This window comes from Chrysemys picta, chromosome 7 (genome assembly GCF_011386835.1).
Source record: "Chrysemys picta bellii isolate R12L10 chromosome 7, ASM1138683v2, whole genome shotgun sequence".
Classification (NCBI taxonomy): Eukaryota; Metazoa; Chordata; order Testudines; family Emydidae; genus Chrysemys; species Chrysemys picta.
Window position 1 is genome coordinate 36847370 of NC_088797.1, and position 21007 is coordinate 36868376.

The 21007-nt window shown below is 38.6% G+C and overlaps 1 protein-coding gene across 9 annotated transcripts in view; it reads left to right on the plus strand.

Annotated features, from left to right (window-relative positions):
* Window positions 1-21007, plus strand: part of IQSEC1 (IQ motif and Sec7 domain ArfGEF 1) — a 683881-nt gene that overhangs the window by 180348 nt on the left and 482526 nt on the right. For all 9 annotated transcript variants that reach the window (XM_008165506.4, XM_042849588.2, XM_042849589.2 and 6 more), the window contains exon 2: window positions 9142-9171. In XM_008165506.4, coding sequence (XP_008163728.1) covers window positions 9142-9171 — 30 coding nt within the window. The remainder of the gene's footprint in view (window positions 1-9141; window positions 9172-21007) is intronic.

Consider the following 21007-nt stretch of genomic DNA (forward strand, 5'->3'; position numbering starts at 1 on the left):
GTGTAACTTTTAAAAAATGCTTTACAAAATGCCTGTGGAATCACTTCCAGGGCAAATATTTATTTGTACTATGATGACGGTTTTACTTTCCATGAATAAAAACATATTCATGTGAATGTTCTCAGAAGAGTGATCAACGGTCATGAATACCAGCAAAGTGAATCAGAGATCCTTTTGAATCCTACTTTGAAATATCAGGGGGGTAGCCATGTTAGTCTGTATCTACAAAAACAACAAGGAGTCTGGTGGCACCTTAAAGACTAACAGATTTATTTGGGCATAAGCTTTCGTGGGTAAAAACTGCTGCATCTGTAAATTTCACTCTATGCATCTGAAGAAGTGAGGTTTTTACCCACGAAAGCTTATGCCCAAATAAATCTGTTAGTCTTTAAGGTGCCACCAGACTCCTTGCTACTTTGAAATAGTCACTCATCACTGTATTTGATTAATAGCAACATTAAGTCATGGGCCAGTAGCAGTTTTAAGGTTAGACTTTTTGCAACCTGGCATAGGTAGAAACAGTTTCTTTATCCTACTGGAGATCTAATATTCCAGGCCTTCCAGTGTGGTGCAGAGTACAGCATTCATTTTCTATCCCTAGTCAGCCATCAGGTATCACTCATGGAATTATTATTTATGCAGGGTATTATCATGATGCTAATTTAACCATAATTCCTCATCCAAACAGTAACAAAACGTTTATAAGCATTTGATCAAGATACTCACAAATGGATTAAACACAGAGGTGCTAGACACATATTGGTAGGCTCCAACTTTGTCAGGCAGGTATTAGCAATAAATCTTCCAAGAGTTTACCCTTTTATACCCTTTAATTAACAAGTGATGTTATTGCCTGATGCTAATTTAGCTGAAACCAGATTTTGACCGGTTTGGGTTAATTACTGGTCCAACACGCACATTCTTTTCTTATTTACTATCCCTCATAACCGGGGCCTCTTCTTCCTTCTACCTCAAGGGTCGGCAACCTCAGAAGTGGTGTGCCGAGTCTTCATTTATTCACTCTAATTTAAGGTTTCACGTGCCAGTAATACATTTTAACATTTTTATAAAGTCTCTTTCTATAAGTCTATAATATATAACTAAACTATTGTTGTATGTAAAGTAAATAAGGTTTTTAAAATGTTTAAGAAGCTTCATTTAAAATTAAATTAAAATGCAGAGCCCCCCAGACCGGGGGCCAGGACCCGGGCAGTGTGAGTACCACTGAAAATCAGCTTGCGTTCCGCCTTTGGCACATGTCTCATAGGTTGCCTACCCCTGTTCTATCTTATCAGTTACTTTCAGGTCCAATTTTTCCAACTCAGCCATATTCTTTCAAAGCCTTCCCACCACTGCGAACAGACCTACACTTTACATGACCTACAAAAAGCACATTTTTTTAAACTAACTTAACCTTTTATACACTACACAGATATTTACACTTCAACTTCATCACTTATAGATCACATCTAGAAATTCATTGTGTATATATACAGAGAGAGGGAGAACATTTCATTCTATCATTCATAGTAAGCATCTCATGGTAACTAAGAAAACCTGGCTTTGAAGGCACAGAGGGTGGTCTACATTTTCAATAGTGATTTTAGGATGACTCAATTTTTGGGTGTCCAACCTCAGAGACACTCAAAGGGGGCTACTTGTCAGATCAGTGGAGCATCCGCCTTTTGAAAATCACTAGTTGTGTTTGAAAATGTAGGCTTGTACTGATACCTTTTGAAGTGCTAAAATATTTCTTTTTTTCCTAAAAAGATCTTGGCAGCTGGGAATCTGTATATTTTAAGAAGTTATGTTGGGGGTGTGTGAAAGGGATTTGTCAGATTAGGGTTAAGTGTTAAGGTGCGCGTTGTTGGTGATAAATATCACTAGGATATAGCCTCTCTCTCCAAAACAGGTCTTTTAGCTCCACCTGCCTGCTTTGCAAATTCACTAATGCACAGTGGAATTATAGGCATTTGGATTCTCCAACCTGGATCACAGGTGTCAGGTTAATTACACTGGAACTGAGCACAGTCAGCCCTGGGTTTCTTTAAGACAGAGAGAGGTATGGTAGTGTGCATCCCCACACCTGCCCCCTGCAGTGCAGTACACTTAGGGCTGGTCCCCACTTAGTCCGGACTTCGGACTAAGGTACGCAAATTCAGCTACGTTAATAACGTAGCTGAATTCGAAGTACCTTAGTCCGGACTTACCGGGGTCCAGACGCGGCCGGAAGTCTCCCCCCGTCGACGCTGCGTACTCCTCTCGGAGAGCTGGAGTACCGGTGCCGATTGTGGGCACTTCCGGGATCGATCCGGGATCGATTTATCGCGTCTTAACCAGACGCGATAAATCGATCACAGAACATCGATTGCGTGCCTCCGGACCAGCCGGTAAGTGAAGACTAGCCCTTACTCATGTCTCTGACTCTCTGGATAGTCCAGCCAATTCTCAAAAAGCCTACACTGGATGCCAGTAACCTTGAAAATTGTTGCCCTATGTCCAATCAAAAAAGTGGCAATGACCTTCCACATACAGCACTGAGTGCAGTGCTAACATCTCAGGGTTCAAATGGGCCTGGCACAGAAATGGCTGTGGTAGCCACTCACTTGCGGGCTGGGGGTAGTTCTCAGGGATCAATCTTTCCATTCTCTTTTTAAGTATATACAGAAGACCCTTTAGGAGAGAATTTACTTTGTGCAATCACTCTGAAGCCTTCACTATGTGTTTTCATTTGTACTCGAAACATTTACTGTACATTTCAGTTACAAATAAATATATGCTAAGTCAGATACCATCTTCATTAATGTGAACTGATCTATGGCAAGGGCCAATTCAGTATTTATTTAACTGACTGCCTTTGATTTGTAGATATGTAGGGTTGTTCCACCCTTCATGTTCCTTCTGTGAAAAAAAAATTATCTTTGTATACAGTAGGATTAACTTTATATACCATAACTAAGACTATATAATATCACTGACACTTTAGAACTCAGGCATTTACAAAGGTCAGGATTGTTCTTCACTGATGCCTTTTATAGGAGATGATGTTATGCTTGTGACTGACACCAAATACTACAGTAAACTACCACCTTTTAGTGCTGAAAGATACCACTAAACATAAAGGAGATGATTGCAATGAAATTTTATCCAAACTTTCCAGGAAGGTAATTGTACCCGTTTACACGTTTAGTGTGTTATTTACATCTCTCTGGAATAGTTTAATTATATTACATGGTTTGGATTTTACTACATTTTTCTTTCTGGCAGCAGCATTTCTTACTTTGCTTAAGGCAGCAGTATTCTCCAGAGCATTAATTTCTGTCATTTTGCATTGAAATGTTTGTGACGCTGCCTGTCAATACACTCAGTTATCTTTGCTCTTTTTACAGCTATTCGATATCTGGATGTCACTCGATGGTCTGTATTCAGATCACTAGCCACCACCCCTTTCAGTGACCAGTGTGCATTTTCTGGCAAATCCCTTTTGTGCCAAGAGACTATGTAAGAAGAGAGCAATAATGTTCTTCAAAGTCCCAGCCACTGCCTGCCCAAAAAAGAGCATCTAGATCTGGTTCAGCTCAGATAAAACCAAAGTGGCATTTATTGGAAGTTATAATAGAGAAAACAGAAGGAAAAAAGACCTTCAACACCTGACAATATCTACAAAAAGATCCTGACAATAAGGTGCTAAACTTTAGTTACAGAATCTTGAAAGCTACTTATTTCCCAATGTGGTAAAAATCTCTTGGCTTTTTCTCAGCCAAAGCTTTCCCGCACCTCTAGCATAATGTTTCGTATTCTCCTTGGAGATTATGGCTTTTTCTAACCAGGTTTCCATTCCTCTTTCCATCCAAAAAGTCACATGCTTACAGGAGGCATGAAATATTTTGTGTCATAATATGTATTAGTTTTTGATAACCAACATCCTTCCCTGTAAAGTTGCATAGGCAACCTTAAGTCGGAATTTCCTAACATCAATTCTTGACTTTGCAACCTTAACATTCCTTTAACATAAGTTTTTTGGGTGCAATTTCCCAAGTGTGTTTAAAAAGAAAAAAGAAAACGGAACCAGAAATTCTGATTTTTTTAACCATATTGCCAACCCGTTCCTTACCTTTCCCATTCCCAAACCTGGATCATCATCAGAGTTTTGACCTTTGGATCAATAGCACAGACCTCTAACCCTTGAGCTAATTGCATAACTAGTAGCAGTAGAAGGCTGTTCTCTTCTGTGTGGACCAGCCTCTAGATAAGGATGAGATGCACTGTTTACAAGTGGGTTTCACAACTATTTGCTGACAGCAGAGAAATGTAGAAATGCAGGACTCCTGGATTCAATTCCAGATTCTGGAGGGGAGTGTGCTCTACTTGCTACAGACCCTTCTGCCCCTGTGCCCAGGCTGGCTCCAGGCATCAGCGCAACAAGCTGGTGCTTGGGACGGCCCTTGGAAGGGGGCGTCACGTCTGGGTCTACGGTGGCAACTCGGTGGCGGGTCCCTCAGCCCCTCTTGGAGGGAAAGACCGGCCGCCAAATTAAATGAAGAATGAAGCGGCGCAGTAGAGCAGCTGCCGAAGTGCTGCTGATCGCGGCCTTTTTTTTTTTTTCCCCGTCTTCACCGCTTGGGGCGGCAAAAAAGCTGGAGCCAGCCCCCCTGCCTGTGCCCCTACTCTGATACCACCCTCTCTCCTCCTCCCTTTCCCTGCCTCTTGCCTTTTTGTGGCTCTCCACCCCCTGAACCAGGGCCGGCTCCAGGGTTTTTGCAGCCCCAAGCGGCAAAAAAAAAAAAAAAAAAAGCCGCGATCGCGATCTGCATTGGCAATTCGGCAGGAGGTCCTTTGCTCCGAGCAGGAGTGAGGGATCATCCGCCGAATTGCCGCCGAATAGCTGGACGTGCCGCCCCTCTCCGGAGTGGCCACCCTAAGGACCTGCTTGGCAAGCTGGTGCCTGGAGCCGGCCCTGCCCTGAACACCCCAGCTCCTGTCCCCTTTCCCTCTGCCTCTCCTGTAGCCCCAGCCTGAAGAATGCACAGGGCAGCTCTTCAGAGAATTTAGCTGCCAAAGTCTAAGAAATCTTTACTGAAAGTGTGCCAACTAAGATTTGAAAGCCTCATAACTTGGCCAAATTTGGGCATATTCTCACAGGGATGGCACAAGGGATATCCCTGACAGCACGGCAATCCTCCTTCCAAATGTAAAGCCCTTGTTCTAACATTTGGAGTCACTAGAGCTTCTCAACTAAATGGTTGTAAGAATTTTTTTAACATGGGGAAAACTGGTTATTTCGACAAATTTTGTTTTCAGAAACAACTGAACCATATTAGCTGAAACTTTCCAAAAGCAATTTAGCCTCAAGCAGAAACTGAACATGGAAAATTTCAGTTTGAACAGTTAATGTTTGGTAAAACTTATAAACAACTGAAAACAGGGTCTTATCATGGAATGTGTCATATAAACTGGACTATAGGCTCCACTGCCAGCTCTGCCTATAATCATGTGATAATTAGAATATGTACTCCTCAATAATTCATTATTCATAAGAACATAAGAATGGCCATTCTGGGTCAGATGAAAGGTCCATATAGCCCACTATACTGTCTTCTGACAGTGGCCAATGCCACCAGAGGGAATGAACAGAACAGGTAATCATCAAGTGATCCCTGTTGCCCATTCCCAGCTTCTGGCAAACAGAGCCTAGGGACACCATCACTGTCCATCATAGCCATTGATGGACCTATCTTCCATGAACCTATCTAGTTCTTTTTTGAACCCTGTTATAGTCTTGGCCTTCATAACATCCTCTGGCAAGGAGTTCCACAGGTTGACTGTGTGTTGTGTGAAAAAATACTTTTTTTGTTTGTTTTTAAGACTGCTGCCTATTAATTTCATTTGGTGACCCCTAGTTTTTGTGTTATGAGAAGGAGTAAATAACACTTCCTTATTTACTTTCTCCACACCAGGCATGATTTTATAGACCTCTATCAGATACCACCCTTAGCCATCTCTTTTCCAAGCTGAAAAGTCCAAATCTTATTAATCTCTGCTCATATGGCAGCTGTTCCATACCCCTAGTCATTTTTTTGCCCTTTTCTGAACCTTTTCCAATTCCAATATATCTTTTTTGAGATGGGGCACAATGTCACAATTATAGTTATATCTACTTCAGATGGGACTTTGATCTAGAATTTAGCGATGGCATTGTTAGGTTTACTTGCAGTAACCAAAATTCATTCTGTATTCTCTAGTTAACATCTCCTTTTTGTGCAGAACTGCATTAATATGCTTATGGGAAGTTGGCACAATGATAGTTCATTTGTGCAATCAACAGCATAGCTCTTACTATAGGTAATTGAAAGTCCTAAATAAAGATTCCAAAACAATTAAGCTGTAGAAGTTGGTTACAGCTGTCATAGTTTCCTTTCATGCATTTTATTTGGATTCTTACAAAAGATGTGACATATGATTTTTGTTCCTCCTTCTTGGATACAGAAAAAAAATCAACTACAGATTAGGGCTGTCAATTAATCACAGTTAACTCATGCGATTAACTAAAATAATTAATTGTGATTAAAAAAATTAATCGTGATTAATCACCGTTTTAATCGCACTGTTAAACAATAGAATGCCAATTGATATTTATTAAATATTTTGGGATGGTTTTCTACATTTTCAAATACATTGATTTCAATTACAACACAGAATACAAATTGTACACTGATCACTTTATATAATTATTTTGATTACAAATATTTGCACTGTAAAAAAACAAAAGAAACAGTATTTTTCGATTCACCTCATACAAGTACTGTAGTGCAATCTCTTTATTGTGAAAGTGCAACTTACAAATATAGACTTTTTTGTTACATAACTGCTCTTAAAAACAAAACAATGCAAAACTTTAGAGCGTACAAGTCCACTCAGTCCTACTTCTAGTTCAGCCAATCACTAAGACAAACAAGTTTGTTTACATTTACAGGAGATAATGCTGCCCTCTTCTTCTTTACAATGTCACCAGAAAGTGAGAACAGGCATTCGCATGGGACTTTTGTAGCCGGCATTGCAAGGTATCTACATGACAGATATGCTAAACATTCATATGCCCCTTCATGTTTCAGCCATCATTCCAGAGGACATGCTTCCATGTTGATGATGCTTGTTAAAAAAAGAATGTGTTAATTAAATCTGAACTCCTTAGGGGAGAATTGTATATCTCTGGCTCTATTTTACCCCCATTCTGCCATATATTTCAGGTTATAGTAGTCTTGGGTGATGACTCCGCACACGTTGTTCTTTTTTAAGAACAATTTTCCTGCAGATTTGACAAAACACAAAGAAGTACCAATGTGAGATTTCTAAAGATAGCTACAGCACTCGACCTAAGGTTTAAGAATCTGAAGTGCCTTGCAGACTCTGAGAGGGATGAGGTGTGGAGCATGCCTTCAGAAGTCTTAAAAGAGCCACACTCCAATGTGGAAACTACAGAATCCAAACCACCAAAAAAGAAAATCAACCTTCTGCTGGTGGTATCTGACTCAGATGATGAAAATGAACATGCGTCGGTCTGCACTGCTTTGGATTGTTATTGAGCAGAACCTATCATCAGTATGGACACGTCTTCTGGAATGGTGGTTAAAGCATGAAGGGACATATGAATATTTAGCGCACCTGGCATGTAAATATCTTGCGACTCCAGCTACAATGGTGCCATGTGAACGCCTGTTCTCACTTTCAGGTTTCTTTGTGAACAAGAAGCGGGCAGCATTATCTCCTGCAAATGTAAACAAACTTTTTTGTCTGAGCGATTGGCTTGTAGGCTCTAAAGTTTTACATTGTTTTATTTTTGAATGAAGTTATTTTTTGTACATAATTCTACATTTGTAAGTTCAACTTTCACGATAAAGAGATTGCACTACAGTACCTGTAGTAGGTGAACTGAAAAATACAATTTCTTTTGTTTTTTACCGTGTAACTATTTGTAATCAAAAATAAATATAAAGGAAGCACTGTACACTTTTTATACTGTGATTATACTTGAAATCAATATATTTGAAAATGTGGAAAACATCCAAAAATATTTAAATAAATAGTATTCTATTATTATTTAACAGTGCGATTAATTGTAATTAATTTTTATTGTGCAATTTATCGCAAATTTTTTTAATCACTTGACAGCCCTACTATAGATTAATTAATCGAAATGTAAGTTTGTCATCTTTACCTCACAAGGATACAGAGGCAAATATTTTAGGTTTTCTGTAGTGCTAAGACCAGATGCATTTTTTGACAGAATCAGACAAATGATTTTATATATTCTGCTCTGGATTCTGCACTCATTCATGAAATATTAAAACTGTATCCAGTTTCTATTTTTCTTCAGGGAAGGGAAGTTTGTCAGTTTGAATGATATCCTATTCAATCTCCATATTTAAAAATAGCAAACAAGAGAGGAAAAAGTAGGTTTTGCATCATTGTGGATTCATAAAATTACTCTCCATTTGGAAGAGAAAATATGATGGTAGCCCTTAAATAACTGCAGTAGAGCATATTTTCCTTCACTTTCTCACAATTTAAGAATCATACACATTTTCAAAAAATCATTTTTAGGTTGATGGTATTTGCAATCCATAGCTCTTTTGAAGCAGAGCAATATTTGAGAAGTCTGGGGATTAGATTCCTAAATGTATTTGTCCATGACCTTTTAATACTGAAGACTGAAGAAAGACTAAAGAATGTAAAAGCTAATCTGCTGCTAGTATGGGATGTAAGAGGCTGACATTTTTACTTTACAAATGTGGAACATAAATCTGTGATAGTGCATATTTACAAAAGGTCTTTATGAAAGTTCAAGAGTGTGACAGCTTACATTTAAGTTTCCTCATTATTGACTTGTTAACTGTTATCTTCTTTTTAATTTCTCCTAACTGATTTCTTGTTACTTTAAGTAGAACCATTTTTTTTAAATTGCTAATTGGTAGCGAAAGTATAAAAGCACTGGAGATATAAAATGAAACTTAAAGAGAGAAAGCATTAAAAATGAGTAAGTATTTCTGGCGTTTGCAAAACGTAAATGAGGGTCTGTTTATTTTATGAATGCAAAGAGCTGAAGTGATGGTGTTCTAAATACTACTTTTTGTTACTTTGCAGGTCCGAAGGTGAAAGCTCAAGAAGCGTCAGGTACGTGTTTACATTGTCATTTCTTCCTTCTGTCACACAGTCCCTACAGAGCTGGTTATTTTAATGAAACAATGTGCTTTGATTTCTGGCTGAATGCTGCAAGTAAACTGTGTTTTGCATTAAAAGAGGCTTGACTTAAAAGCACAAAACAAAAGAGAGAATGTTTTACAATTTTTTTTTATTTTATTTTAAATTGGTCCTATTTTACACAAAAATAAAAAAGCATGCTATAGTCATCGTGTTTCAAATAGGATCAACAAATAGACAAGCACAATGTTTGCTGGCCTTGTTGTCTAGCTGCAACAGACTGCAAGAAGGTTTAGTTCAGATTTGTGTGTGAGAGGATTTTCTGTACCATAGCAAAACCAAAGACTGGGACAGCCAGGGAACATAATTTCATTGTCGTTTCTAGTGTTTCTTCTTACTGTGTTGCATGTTGGCCATTACTCTAGCAAAGGAGTGCACCAACTCTTAGTTCTAGGGCGTAACAGCTGCCAAATTCCATGTCAATACAAAATGTCCCTCTGCTCTCATGTTTGGTTGTCTTTGTAAAATCCTGTTTCTTTTATGTAACAAAGGAGAGAAACTTCTTAGATTTTCTTTAAACTAGTTTGATTTCATGGAGATCCTGATGCCCTTGGAAGATGTTGATGGCTAGGACATCAGACTTTTAATGTATGTAACATATTTTATAGTTATTGTCTTGGATTTGCCCTACACGCTGAAAATATATTTATCTTCTTTGTCATAGTTGTGAACTGTGGAACTCTTAATGGGCATTTTAAATCAGTCAGAACTTTAAAAACTGCACACTTGGAGCCTGTTTCTGCATTTCACTTGCATTTATACTCTTTTTAGCTAAAACGAATGTTTTGATGCACAAGGAATGCAGGCTTGGATCCATGATTGCTAGATCCAGAATGGCAGCCACAAAATCTCTGCCTAAGTTCTGCAGTTTGTTATTTTCATGGTTACCATGTTTCCCCAACTGCTGGCATTGTACGCTATTCCCACCAGAAAATCACCACCACCCAAAAATCAACTCTAGGCTGCTCCGGTCCGCAGTATCTGCAAAAACTCAGACTTGCAGATTAATCAGTTTCATATTTGTGTATCAGACACCAAGGGATTTTCTAAAACATGAGTGAAAACTCTGCTCAGAATCACGCACCAGCTCTCCGTGCCTTTCAGCTGATTGCTTAATTAGGACACTTTCCAATAAATATCAAATCAATGTGGAATTGACCTGCATGTGGAGTAGAGTGTGGGAGAAGCGGAAAGCATGTTCCGTGCATACAATAGAAGAATTAGAATAATTGGCTAGTAGTTAGGATTGTAGTGAAGGAGACATACGCAGATACACAACTCCCTTAAATTAGTAATTAACATGGCCTCACATTTCTAGAGTTGAAGAAGAAACTATTCTTAGTATGGTATATTCAGATAACTCATAAAAGAAGGAATAGATAGTTACTGTCGGTAAAGCATTTGAAAACACATGCTATAAATGTGCTATCTACTGAATTTGTCCCATTTTAAATTTGCCTGAAATAAGGACTGAGTGAAAACTGAAAAGGGAACACAGAATTTTGCCTGTTTATTTATTTATTATGCTGGGAAGGGGCAGTATTAAGGCCCCCACAACTTAAACTCCTGCCTGGAGTTGCTTTAGGTTCCCTTAGTTGTCAAAGATATTATAGGTTGTGTACACAACAGTATATGTTGGTAAGACAATTTCTTATTGCACTGAGTCCAATGGCCAGGCAGTGGAGTTTGACCACTTTGATAAATAATTATTTATAATATGCAAGTTCATTTACACATAATCTCTTCCTATTCATTGCAATATTGGTCTGCTTAGGGAGCAAGTTAAAAAGAAAAGCCCAAAATAGCTAAAATCACATTGGGTTATATTCTGATCTCATAGGTTGAGAATCACTCCGCTGAAGTCAATAGAGTTACTCAAGACTTACCCTAATGTAACTGAGGTCAGATTCCCACCCATGATGATTTCCTTCTTTGGCATTTTGATTTTGTTGATTTGTCCTTCTTTGACTTAACTGCTAGCAACCATTTTCATATTGCATTTGGTGACTGGAAAAGGATGATCTGCTATTTTCATATGAAATCACTATGGAGAGCCTATTCTGCCTTCAAGCATGTGTTTACTAAAGGTGCGGTTCACCCACAGAGGGCCTGTTGAAGTTCTTCTACACTATAGGAGTCCCATGATGCCCCTCTGCAGTCTAGAGGGTGCAGATAGAGCAGAGCTTCCCCTACAGTGGGGAGCTTAGTTAGTCTCCATGCTGCCTTCAAATAAATACGTATTTATCTTTATAAAATACTTTGTCTAGGCCCATCCCATGCTCTGGGTATGAAGCCCATAAATTACAATTATATAGTGCAAAAACCAAAAACCAAAAGAACTTGACAGTAAGTATTCACCAGCAACTATAATGAGGATAATAAAATAAACCCAAACTCTTCAGCCCTCAGCACATCTTTTCCCCTAATGCTTGGGGAAATAGATGGGATCTGTAGCACTCTTGGAAGACTAATAAATCCAAGCTTTGGTGGACTGGAGTAGGGGACTGAGTTGCAAAGTTGGGGAATGCCTTGCCAGCAACATCCCGCTTCTTATAGCAAAGGAGTTGTCTAGACTGAGCATCTTCACAGAATGAAGCTGTGACTGTACAGAACAGAGAGAAGCATTATTTCAGATAACCAGCTCTCAAACCATTTAGTACTTTAATGGCAAACACCAACACCTTGAATTCCTCCCAGAGGATAGGTGTAATGTTCTTTCAGCATGAAATTCTTCTCAGCACTAGCACTAGCTTCAGTTTCAGAGTGATTTCAAGATGTAGCCCCAAGTAGAGCGTATTGCACCAATCTAAAACTGGCCAGTACAAAGGGTGTATTTAGGAGTAGGCCAGAGCTAATATGAATGTAATGACCAGAAATCCTGGCAAATGGGGTGACAAAAGGGCAGCATTTGCTATTTCAGCCCACGGGGTATATTCTATACCCTACACAGTCCACTTATGCTGAGATTTGCAGAGAGTGGGTGAATTTAATCCAAAATGGCTTTATATCCTTTTGCCTGTCTGTGTTCATGCTTTTTTTCCTTCCGATCTTACTACTTTCGCTTTGCTTTTTTTTTTTGCACAAAGGCCCACTTTTCTCTCTAGGTAACATCTTGAGCTTGTAGTCAAGTTCTTTGTATTGTTTTGCTTCTTTATGACTCCTTTCATAGTGCATAGCTCAAGGTGCAATTTAATCATCTCAAATGAGGCAATGAAGGCAGTTCAGGGAGCAGCACTTCAGTTCTGTGACAAGAAGAAATAATCATTTCTCTACACAAATGAATACATCAGTGAATGTAAAAATGCTGGAGAGATCAATATGCTGACCATAGCATTTGTCAGTTTCTTCTGCCAAATTGTTCTCAATAGAATCCATGAAGTAGAGTAGAGAGGCAAGATGCTGCAGTCTGGTGGCAATCCAGGAATAAAATTCCCAATGTGAATATTTATTGGACAGATAATAGATACTACTAAGGGATTTCATTCAGGGTTTGTTTGATACACTTATAGATAATAAACAAGAAAGAGGGCAGTGGCTGGAAGTCACATATGTCAGACTCTCTTACTGGCTACAGTACACAAAGAAAATGGCAATTTGTACTAATAAATGTACCAATTCACGAGCACTGTTTTTGCAAAGAAAGCAAAAAAATAAGATGTTTGTAGGATTGGATAACTAATGGGATTGATAATGAGACACAGTGCTGCTTACCCCTAGGTCATCAAAAGGCATTAGCATCCCCTGCTGTTTAGTGGCCTAATGTATGCTGAAGGAGTCTTAATTGACTTCCTTTTGGAATATTGTCCAAGTTATAGCAACCAGTACCATAATTAGGTCTTATGTTTGCAGTCTCAGCAAATGGACGTGGAAATTGCGAGTGGTAGGGGAGCTGGGCTCCTCTCCCTCCTGTAAATGTGCTCAACGTTGGTCAGAGCTGAGGCATAGTGGAGTGTGGGCTAATTAACTCCTGTGACTCTTAGTTCTTTATATTAACAGAAGGATGGATTAATTTAGTTGGCCCAGAGGCAAGTTTAATACATTAGTACCAGTCTTGTTAATCTACCATATAAAATTTAATACTAGCAGGTTTTTTCTTGTTTACCAGTACAGAATTTTCCTTCCCCTTCTGTATAAATGGGCTAAGAAAGGATTCTGGACAGTTACAACAAAGCTACAAATGGCTGTATTTTTGCAATAGTATCAGGAACTTTCTCCATTTTGTTAACAAATAAAAATAATAATAATAATGGAATAGTTGACTTAAATGCAGTGTTATGAAATTCAAATGCTTGGTAAGATTTGGACTCAAATGATAGATTATTTCCTTTTTGGGAAGGAAATGAGTACATAGGAGACAGTAGTCTGTGTCTAACTTACAATATGTTTATTATTTGTATTATGGTCATTCCTGGAGGTCCAGCTGAGATCGGGACTCCATTTTGCTAGTAGTTGTACAAACACCTAGTGAGAGCTGGTCTGTGTCCCAATCTGCTTACAGTCAAAATAGGACAGAACAGATAGAGGGTGGGAGGAGAAAAGTCTCGTGGTAGGTGGTATTTTTTTTTCTTAAGGCCCGAGCTCCTGGAGTCATGTGAATACATCAGAATCTCAACTTTAAAAGTAACACGTGTCGAGAGGTCATGATTGTGGAGAAAAGCTTGAAAATGTGAATTCTGCAACATAAAAAAAAACAAAACAACAAAACAGAAGGCAAATAAAAAGGATCCTCTAAATTTTCTTCTAAAATTCCCACCACCAGTGGAGATGTACTGTAAACAAGATGCTGGAAGCCTCTGGCATTTAACTACTATTCTCCAACCCAGCTCAGTCTAAATCTAGATGAGACACTTAAATCCACCAAAGCTATTGGCTGCCAGTGGCTTGTTTAACAGATTTAAAAATTTTATTAAGATGTTGTTAAAAAAAAGGTGAACAGAGTTTGAGCATAGAAGTTTCTGGTTATCAGGGAATAATGTGCAGATTATCGAGGGTGCAAAGTTTGGTTTAAGATCAGGTGGCATAAGGAATACATAATCTGCAGTATCCCCGATTGGGGGTAAAAGGTTGATGGGTTAAAGTACAGGCATTGAGATATGAGGGTGTGAAGTTCATAGAATGGCTATGTTCGGGTGTGGAGTATGATGAGTGGATATGATGATGAGGATGGATTGACCCTCATTTGGTGAGATTTAATGTAGAGCTTAATCCAAGTCTGAACTAGTTTATACTCAGGGCCAGTCATGCCACCATCTGTTCTGGGAATGCAGGATATGTAAAGGTGAGTTAAAGCCACTGCAGGAACTGAGCAAACACACTGGCTGTAATCATGGCTCTAAACACACTGCTATGTTAAATACTGCAAAAACAAAACGTATATAACTAGGCAACCTATTTAATTGCGGAATGTTATCAAGAAACTCCTTTGAGCAATTTCTTCATGACTTCCCACCAGACCAGTGATGAAAAAAGGAGTGTATTGGTGTCATTCTTTGCAAGTTATCCATTTACCAGAAGGATCTTGATTACTTTTATGAAATGAGTGCTGCTGCTGCTAACAGTATGTTTTGAATGCTCTGACAGCACATTTTGTGCCTAAAATTAAATAAACTATCTCCAGGTGGAAAATTACTGTAGGTAACTTCTTCTAATAAGAGAGTGTTTACCTTCTAAAACAAGTAAAACTTGCTAGTCCCATCATTGAATCGATAAAATTACTTGATGAACAATACTGTGTAGAATATTAAATATGAAACCTATTTAACTTGCTATTTGTAAAATGTGGTGAGTTTGCTGTCATATTGATTTTTAGAGCATATTTGATTTAGAATCCTAGGCCTACAGTAAATATAATTCTTTCTTTTCTTTATTGTAGGACTCCCCCACCCTACCCCAAGAAATTCTGAAATGTAGACAATGTATTTTACCTAAGTGAATTTACCTCTGGGTACTACATTTTTCATAATTCTTGTTGGAAAAACAAACCCTTTTTAAAAAGGTAGATGGGTCATCTTTAAAAAGAACCAAAGAATCCCCACAGAATTAATTTTGGTCCCCCACATTCAGATGACATCAGAGCATTTGTGCCAGTCTCTGTGGATGTGTAACTCCGACAGACCCCGGTCGGGATCAAACCTGGGATCTCTGGGGCTTAGTGCATGAGCCTCTACCACATGAGCTAAAAACCAACTGACTATTTGCTAAGGTTGTAGAGCAAATCATTAATCTCTCTCACTAAGTGGTCTCGGTGCCATTAGATGGGACAGAACACCACACCCAGGAGGTTTGTGGGTTACACCTGGATGTATTGAGCTGCAGTATAAATACTAAAGAGTTTCGTCTTGATAGATGGTCTTTCTTTGGTTTTGAAGTACTTACCTATGTTTTGCACATGGAATGGTATATCACATAAGATTATTACATCTGAATAGGGCACTTTTGTTGAGTTGCTTGAATTTGATGATCAGAAGTTCCCACAGCTGGATAGAGGAATTTGATGGTCAGTATCCCTCTGAAGACACCTGCTCTTCACACTCCAAACAGGCACATTAAAGGAAGTATATGACAGTGTACCTCAGCTGATCACATGATGGTGCATATGGAAAAAAGAGTGGTCTAAAAAGTCATCAGGCCCCGGCCAATACAGGACTTTGTTTCATTAGTAACATTTACTCTGATTTTACAGGGGGAGGAATAGCTCAGTGGTTTGAGCATTGGCCTGCTAAACTCAGGGTTATGAGTTCAGTCCTTGAGGGGGGACCACTTAGGGAGCTGGGGCAAAAATCAGTACTTGGTCCTGCTAGTGAAGGCAGGGGGCTGGACTCAATGACCTTTCAAGGTCCCTTCCAGTTCTATGAGATAGGTATATCTCCATATATTACAATTCAAAAATATAAATAAGTCAGAAAGTCTGTGCTCTTACAGTCTTCACTTATTTTAGTAGGATTCATGTGACTAATCCCTTCACTTCAATGGTTGTTCTTCCATGTCAATAAAGATTGCCCCTAACTTGAAAGATCACTTCTGGCAACTGAACTCAGTTAAAATACATTCTTGTGATGTTAAAATGTAACAATATTATAATAATATTGGTTTGAGGTTATTGGGTTCCACACTGTTTCCAATATTTATAGTGTGTTATTACAGTAAATATGGTCTAGATATTTAAATTAACTAAAGCCATTAAAATAGATAGTTTGAAAATTTACTTTCCCCAGGTAATAAACATGTATACATGGATCTATGAAATATGTCAGTCCTTTTAATTAGCTGTGCCTTTTTTCATACAGCTGAGTAGAAAATGCAATTTATTTTATGAGTCATTTTAATACAATGTGACAGAGCTCAGAATATTTACTATGAAAAAAGTAGTATAAACTGTCACTTCAAAGCTTAGAAAGACAAGGGGGTGAGGTAATATTTTTTTATTCAGCCTCCTTCTGTTGGTGAGAGAGGCAAGCTTTCAAGCCACATAAAGTCTTTCTCAGGTTTGGGAAAGGTACTCAAAGTATCACAGCTAAATACAAGTCACATGTGCTAACTACCTATGCTAAATTATCTGTTCCATCAAGGTATTACAAGTGTCACAGATAAATACAAGATGTCAAGACCATGGTTCCTTAGAATATGTGACAGGTTTCAGAGTAGCAGCCGTGTTAGTCTGTATCCGGAAAAAGAACAGGAGTACTTGTGGCACCTTAGAGACTAACAAATTTATTTGAGCATAAGCTTTCGTGGGCTACAGCATCCAAAGAAGTGGGCTGTAGCCCACGAAAGCTTATGCTCAAATAAATTTGTTAGTTTCTAAGGTGCCACAAGTACTCCTGTTTTTTTTAGAATATGTGCTAACTACGTATGCTAAGCTATGTTTGATCTAGTATTTAACCGTGACACTCTGAAATACCTTTCCCAGACCTGAAAATAAGCTCTGTGTGGCTTGAAAACTTGTCTCTCTCACCAACAGAAGTTGGTCCAATAAAATAAATGACCTCACCCACATTTTCTCTCTAATATCCTGGGACTGACACAGCTACAACAACACTGCATACTTCAAAGCTTGTAAGAATAGCTGAAGGAACACCTCAGAATGAAAAGATATTTTTCTTACCTCTGGATTACATAGCTGTATCTTCAATAGCTCTGACAGGCAACAAAAAGACAAAGAACTCAAAAATGTGTATGGTGTGGGGATTTCAAAAGAGAAGACTTACGTAATTGTCATCTTCAATCAGTGTGAGTCTTTCTGTCAAGAAAGACTATAAAAGAATTCACTAGCTACACTGTTATCTACCTTAAATTTTACTTTGAGAAGTTATGTGTACTTTCCCTCCCAAAGTGTGTGGCTACACTGCAGTCATAGAGTGTGATTTGTGTATACATACCAGAGCTAGTTTTAATCTAGTGAGCTCAGGAAATAGTGCAATGAAGCCATGGCAGCATGAGCTTCATACTGGGCTAGCCACCTGGGTGGGTCCAGGCAGGCTTATACAGACTGCACTGAAGCCCATGCTGCCACAGGTTCACCGTTCTAATACTTGAGGTAGCTAGATTAAAACTCTCTTGGTTACGTCTATGCCAGCTGCAATCACCCCCCGCCCCATCACTTCAGTGTAGACATACGTTGCGAGACATAGGGCCAAATCCTCTCTATTCCACTGCGGGAACAGAGAGGGGCTCTAAAGAGGGCACAATCCTTTTCCCCACCCTCAGGGAACTGCAGGGTGGTGCAGAGCTGGTGTACCCACTCAAATCCATCCCACCACGTAGCCACTGGTGTAGTAACATAGCAAGTGCAGTAGATCTGGTCTAAACGTTTTCAGTGAAACATTTTTGAGAACCCAGATTCATGTCAGCCTCTTTCTCTTTGGCCCAATACATCCACTGCAGCAACCTCACGGGATCCTTGCTGTTCTGGCCAGCATTAAGGGAGAGGATGATCGGGACCTTATCTCCCAGCCCTTTTGTCCCCTTTCAGGCATCTGACACCACGGGGTACTAGGAAGGAGCAGGGAGTATAGTCCCCATCGAGTTCCTGCACAGGAGGACAAAGGTAATAGGGAGGGGCTAGTGAGAATTGGGCCCTGAGAGCCAAAGAAAGATCTAACAAGAAACAAAGAAGCTCTGCACAGTTATTTTACTTTTATTGATTGATTTAGAAGGAGTTTATTAAAACTCAGTGTCTGCTTGCAAATCAGTTTTAGGTAAAATAAAGGTATACAGAGCCACACCATCAATGTCATAGTTTAGGGGTGAGTCAAGTGAATGTTCAGTTACTATGTTGTCTCTCTGATTCACTGACTGCATGTGACAGGAACCTTCTCTGGCTACTTTAGTTGTGACATACAGACTTTTCATATGGTATTTATGGTAACCCTAAAAAATTAACAAAATTATCACTATTAATTTTCTAAACAGACTCTTAAGCATTGAAAAGATCAGGTTGACCCTTCAGCTTTACGATAGACAGGAAAACATGTTGAGTTGCTTCATATTAATTTTCTTGACACTTTTATTGTTAATGGAGATAAAATGGACACAATAGGTACCTGATTTTAAAAATATTTTAGATCTTTATGAAATTGCTTATACCTTTTTAAATCTATAAATACATATCATATCATTAGACTGAAGTTTATGTATGGTATTGCAATACATTCATTTTAAAATGTTGTCAAAACTTCACTAGTGCATTTTATAATTAACACTTTCTGTATTAGAACCAAATAAGTTTTTTTTTAAAAGTCATCAGAAAATAAGCTCTGGATTGACACATGGGGGTGAGGGAGAGAGGAAATGGGTTGCTTCAGGAAATAAGGTTGTGAATGTAGTTTTTAAAAAGCAGTATACATTGAAGACACATTGTATCATGCAATTTGCAAATGTATTTAATGTGTGTACTGCATATATACACATGGCATACAAAAATATATGACAGTATGGTGTACAGGTTTTAACACGTGGAGTTCAGGATGGTCACATTACTAAGAAGAGATGAAACCACAACTTAGATCATCCCAAACAAGTTCTAATCTAACCTTTATACCACACCATTAGGTGTTCTGTATATGCCAGGTAGTTAACACAAAAATATTTCACAAATATGTTAAGTGACAAAAATGTAGTGAGACAATTATTTATATCCCTCCACCTATACCTCGGTTATCATGGGCCTGATGCTTATCTTATTTACATACGTATTATGCTGGAATAAGCGGAATTAGAATTGTTCCCCAGATGTCTAACTTTGTGGCTTCTAGGGAAGGAAAAATTATAAGTAATACATTTTAGAAATCTTAAAACAAACTAACAAGAAACCCTAAAAGCATAACTCTACCCTCATCCTTCCCAGTTACACAGTTCATTAGCGCAGGAATGTTGAACACAGATGGACCCTATAAATTAGTGAGGTTGTAATTAAGATTTTGCATTAGATCATGAGAAATGTGGTGTGCGAATTGTGATACTGTATGTTTTGGAGGTCTCTGGAACTTATTTATACAGGACCCTCCGTCTATCAGGGAAAGTGGTAAATGTGATGTGTTAGTTACAGTTTATTACAGGAGGAAGCCTTAATGGGGCATTTCCTTGCTTGTAAGGATTTGTGTGGGTAAGTGTTCCCCTTAATATCATTATATGTTATCACAGTAGCACTCTGGGGCCCCAAGTGATATCAGGGCCCTATTGTGCTAGGTACTGTACAAACACTAATTAGAGACAAGTCCCTGACCTGAAGAACTTAGTGAAAATAAACAAGTCTGGCACAGGGAATAGGAAACAGAGGTGCAGAGAGGTGAAAGCGACTCACCTAAAGTAACAGAAAAGGTCTGTGTCAGAGACAAGCCTAGAAATCTTGTTGCCTGCCTCCCACCCCAATGCCCTATTCACTAGAATCACATTGTCTCTTGGCTTTTAATGAAGCTTTTACGTTGTGGGAAAATATATAAGATACATGCAGGGCTACTACATAATACGTGCATCTTTAATCACATTGAATTTGTAGTTTGATAATTAGATGTAATGGTGTGTGTGTGTGTATATTAGCTTTAAGTATATGTAATTACTTATAGAAGTGCTGGAGTATGAAGATGCCAACATATTAGCTAATAAGCGTTCTTAAAAGGTGAGTAATGTTTTCCCTGTGAATCTCCTAATTAGAAACACACATCTCTTCCTATTAACTTTTTAAAATTAGATTAAGCTCCTATTAATACATAACTGTAACTAAATATTTTCTCCAGTTGTTCTTGGAGCCTATCAAAATAAATTAGCCATTTCTTTATTAGCGCCGTCTTGGACTGGCGTATGTATTTATATACAGAGGAGATAAGCTAAAACTGGATCTCTAAGGATGCAGCTGCTTTTTTAGCATAACCTTTGTGCGCTCTAAGTACCCCCATTAACCTTAGATATTTTCCATTGGCCTTGTTTGGTGTGTATCTGCTAAGGACCTGTCACAGTGGTGGATCCACATACATATAAGCACTCATGATTTAGCATTTTTTCATAATACAACTTCACAATATCAGCCAGAATTCATAAACTGCACAGACATAGCCCCAATTCATCACACCCTCATTTAATATTGTACATTCCTTGACCACAGTAGAGATGCTCCAGTATTACACTAGTGTTACAGAAAGCAGAACTTGGTGATTTTTATGTTTTGTAGAAGTGGAATGGGAGTCAGGACTTGAGCTGTGTAAATGTGATGGGTTTCACAGTTTGCATCCAATCTCACTTAATGGGAGTTTGC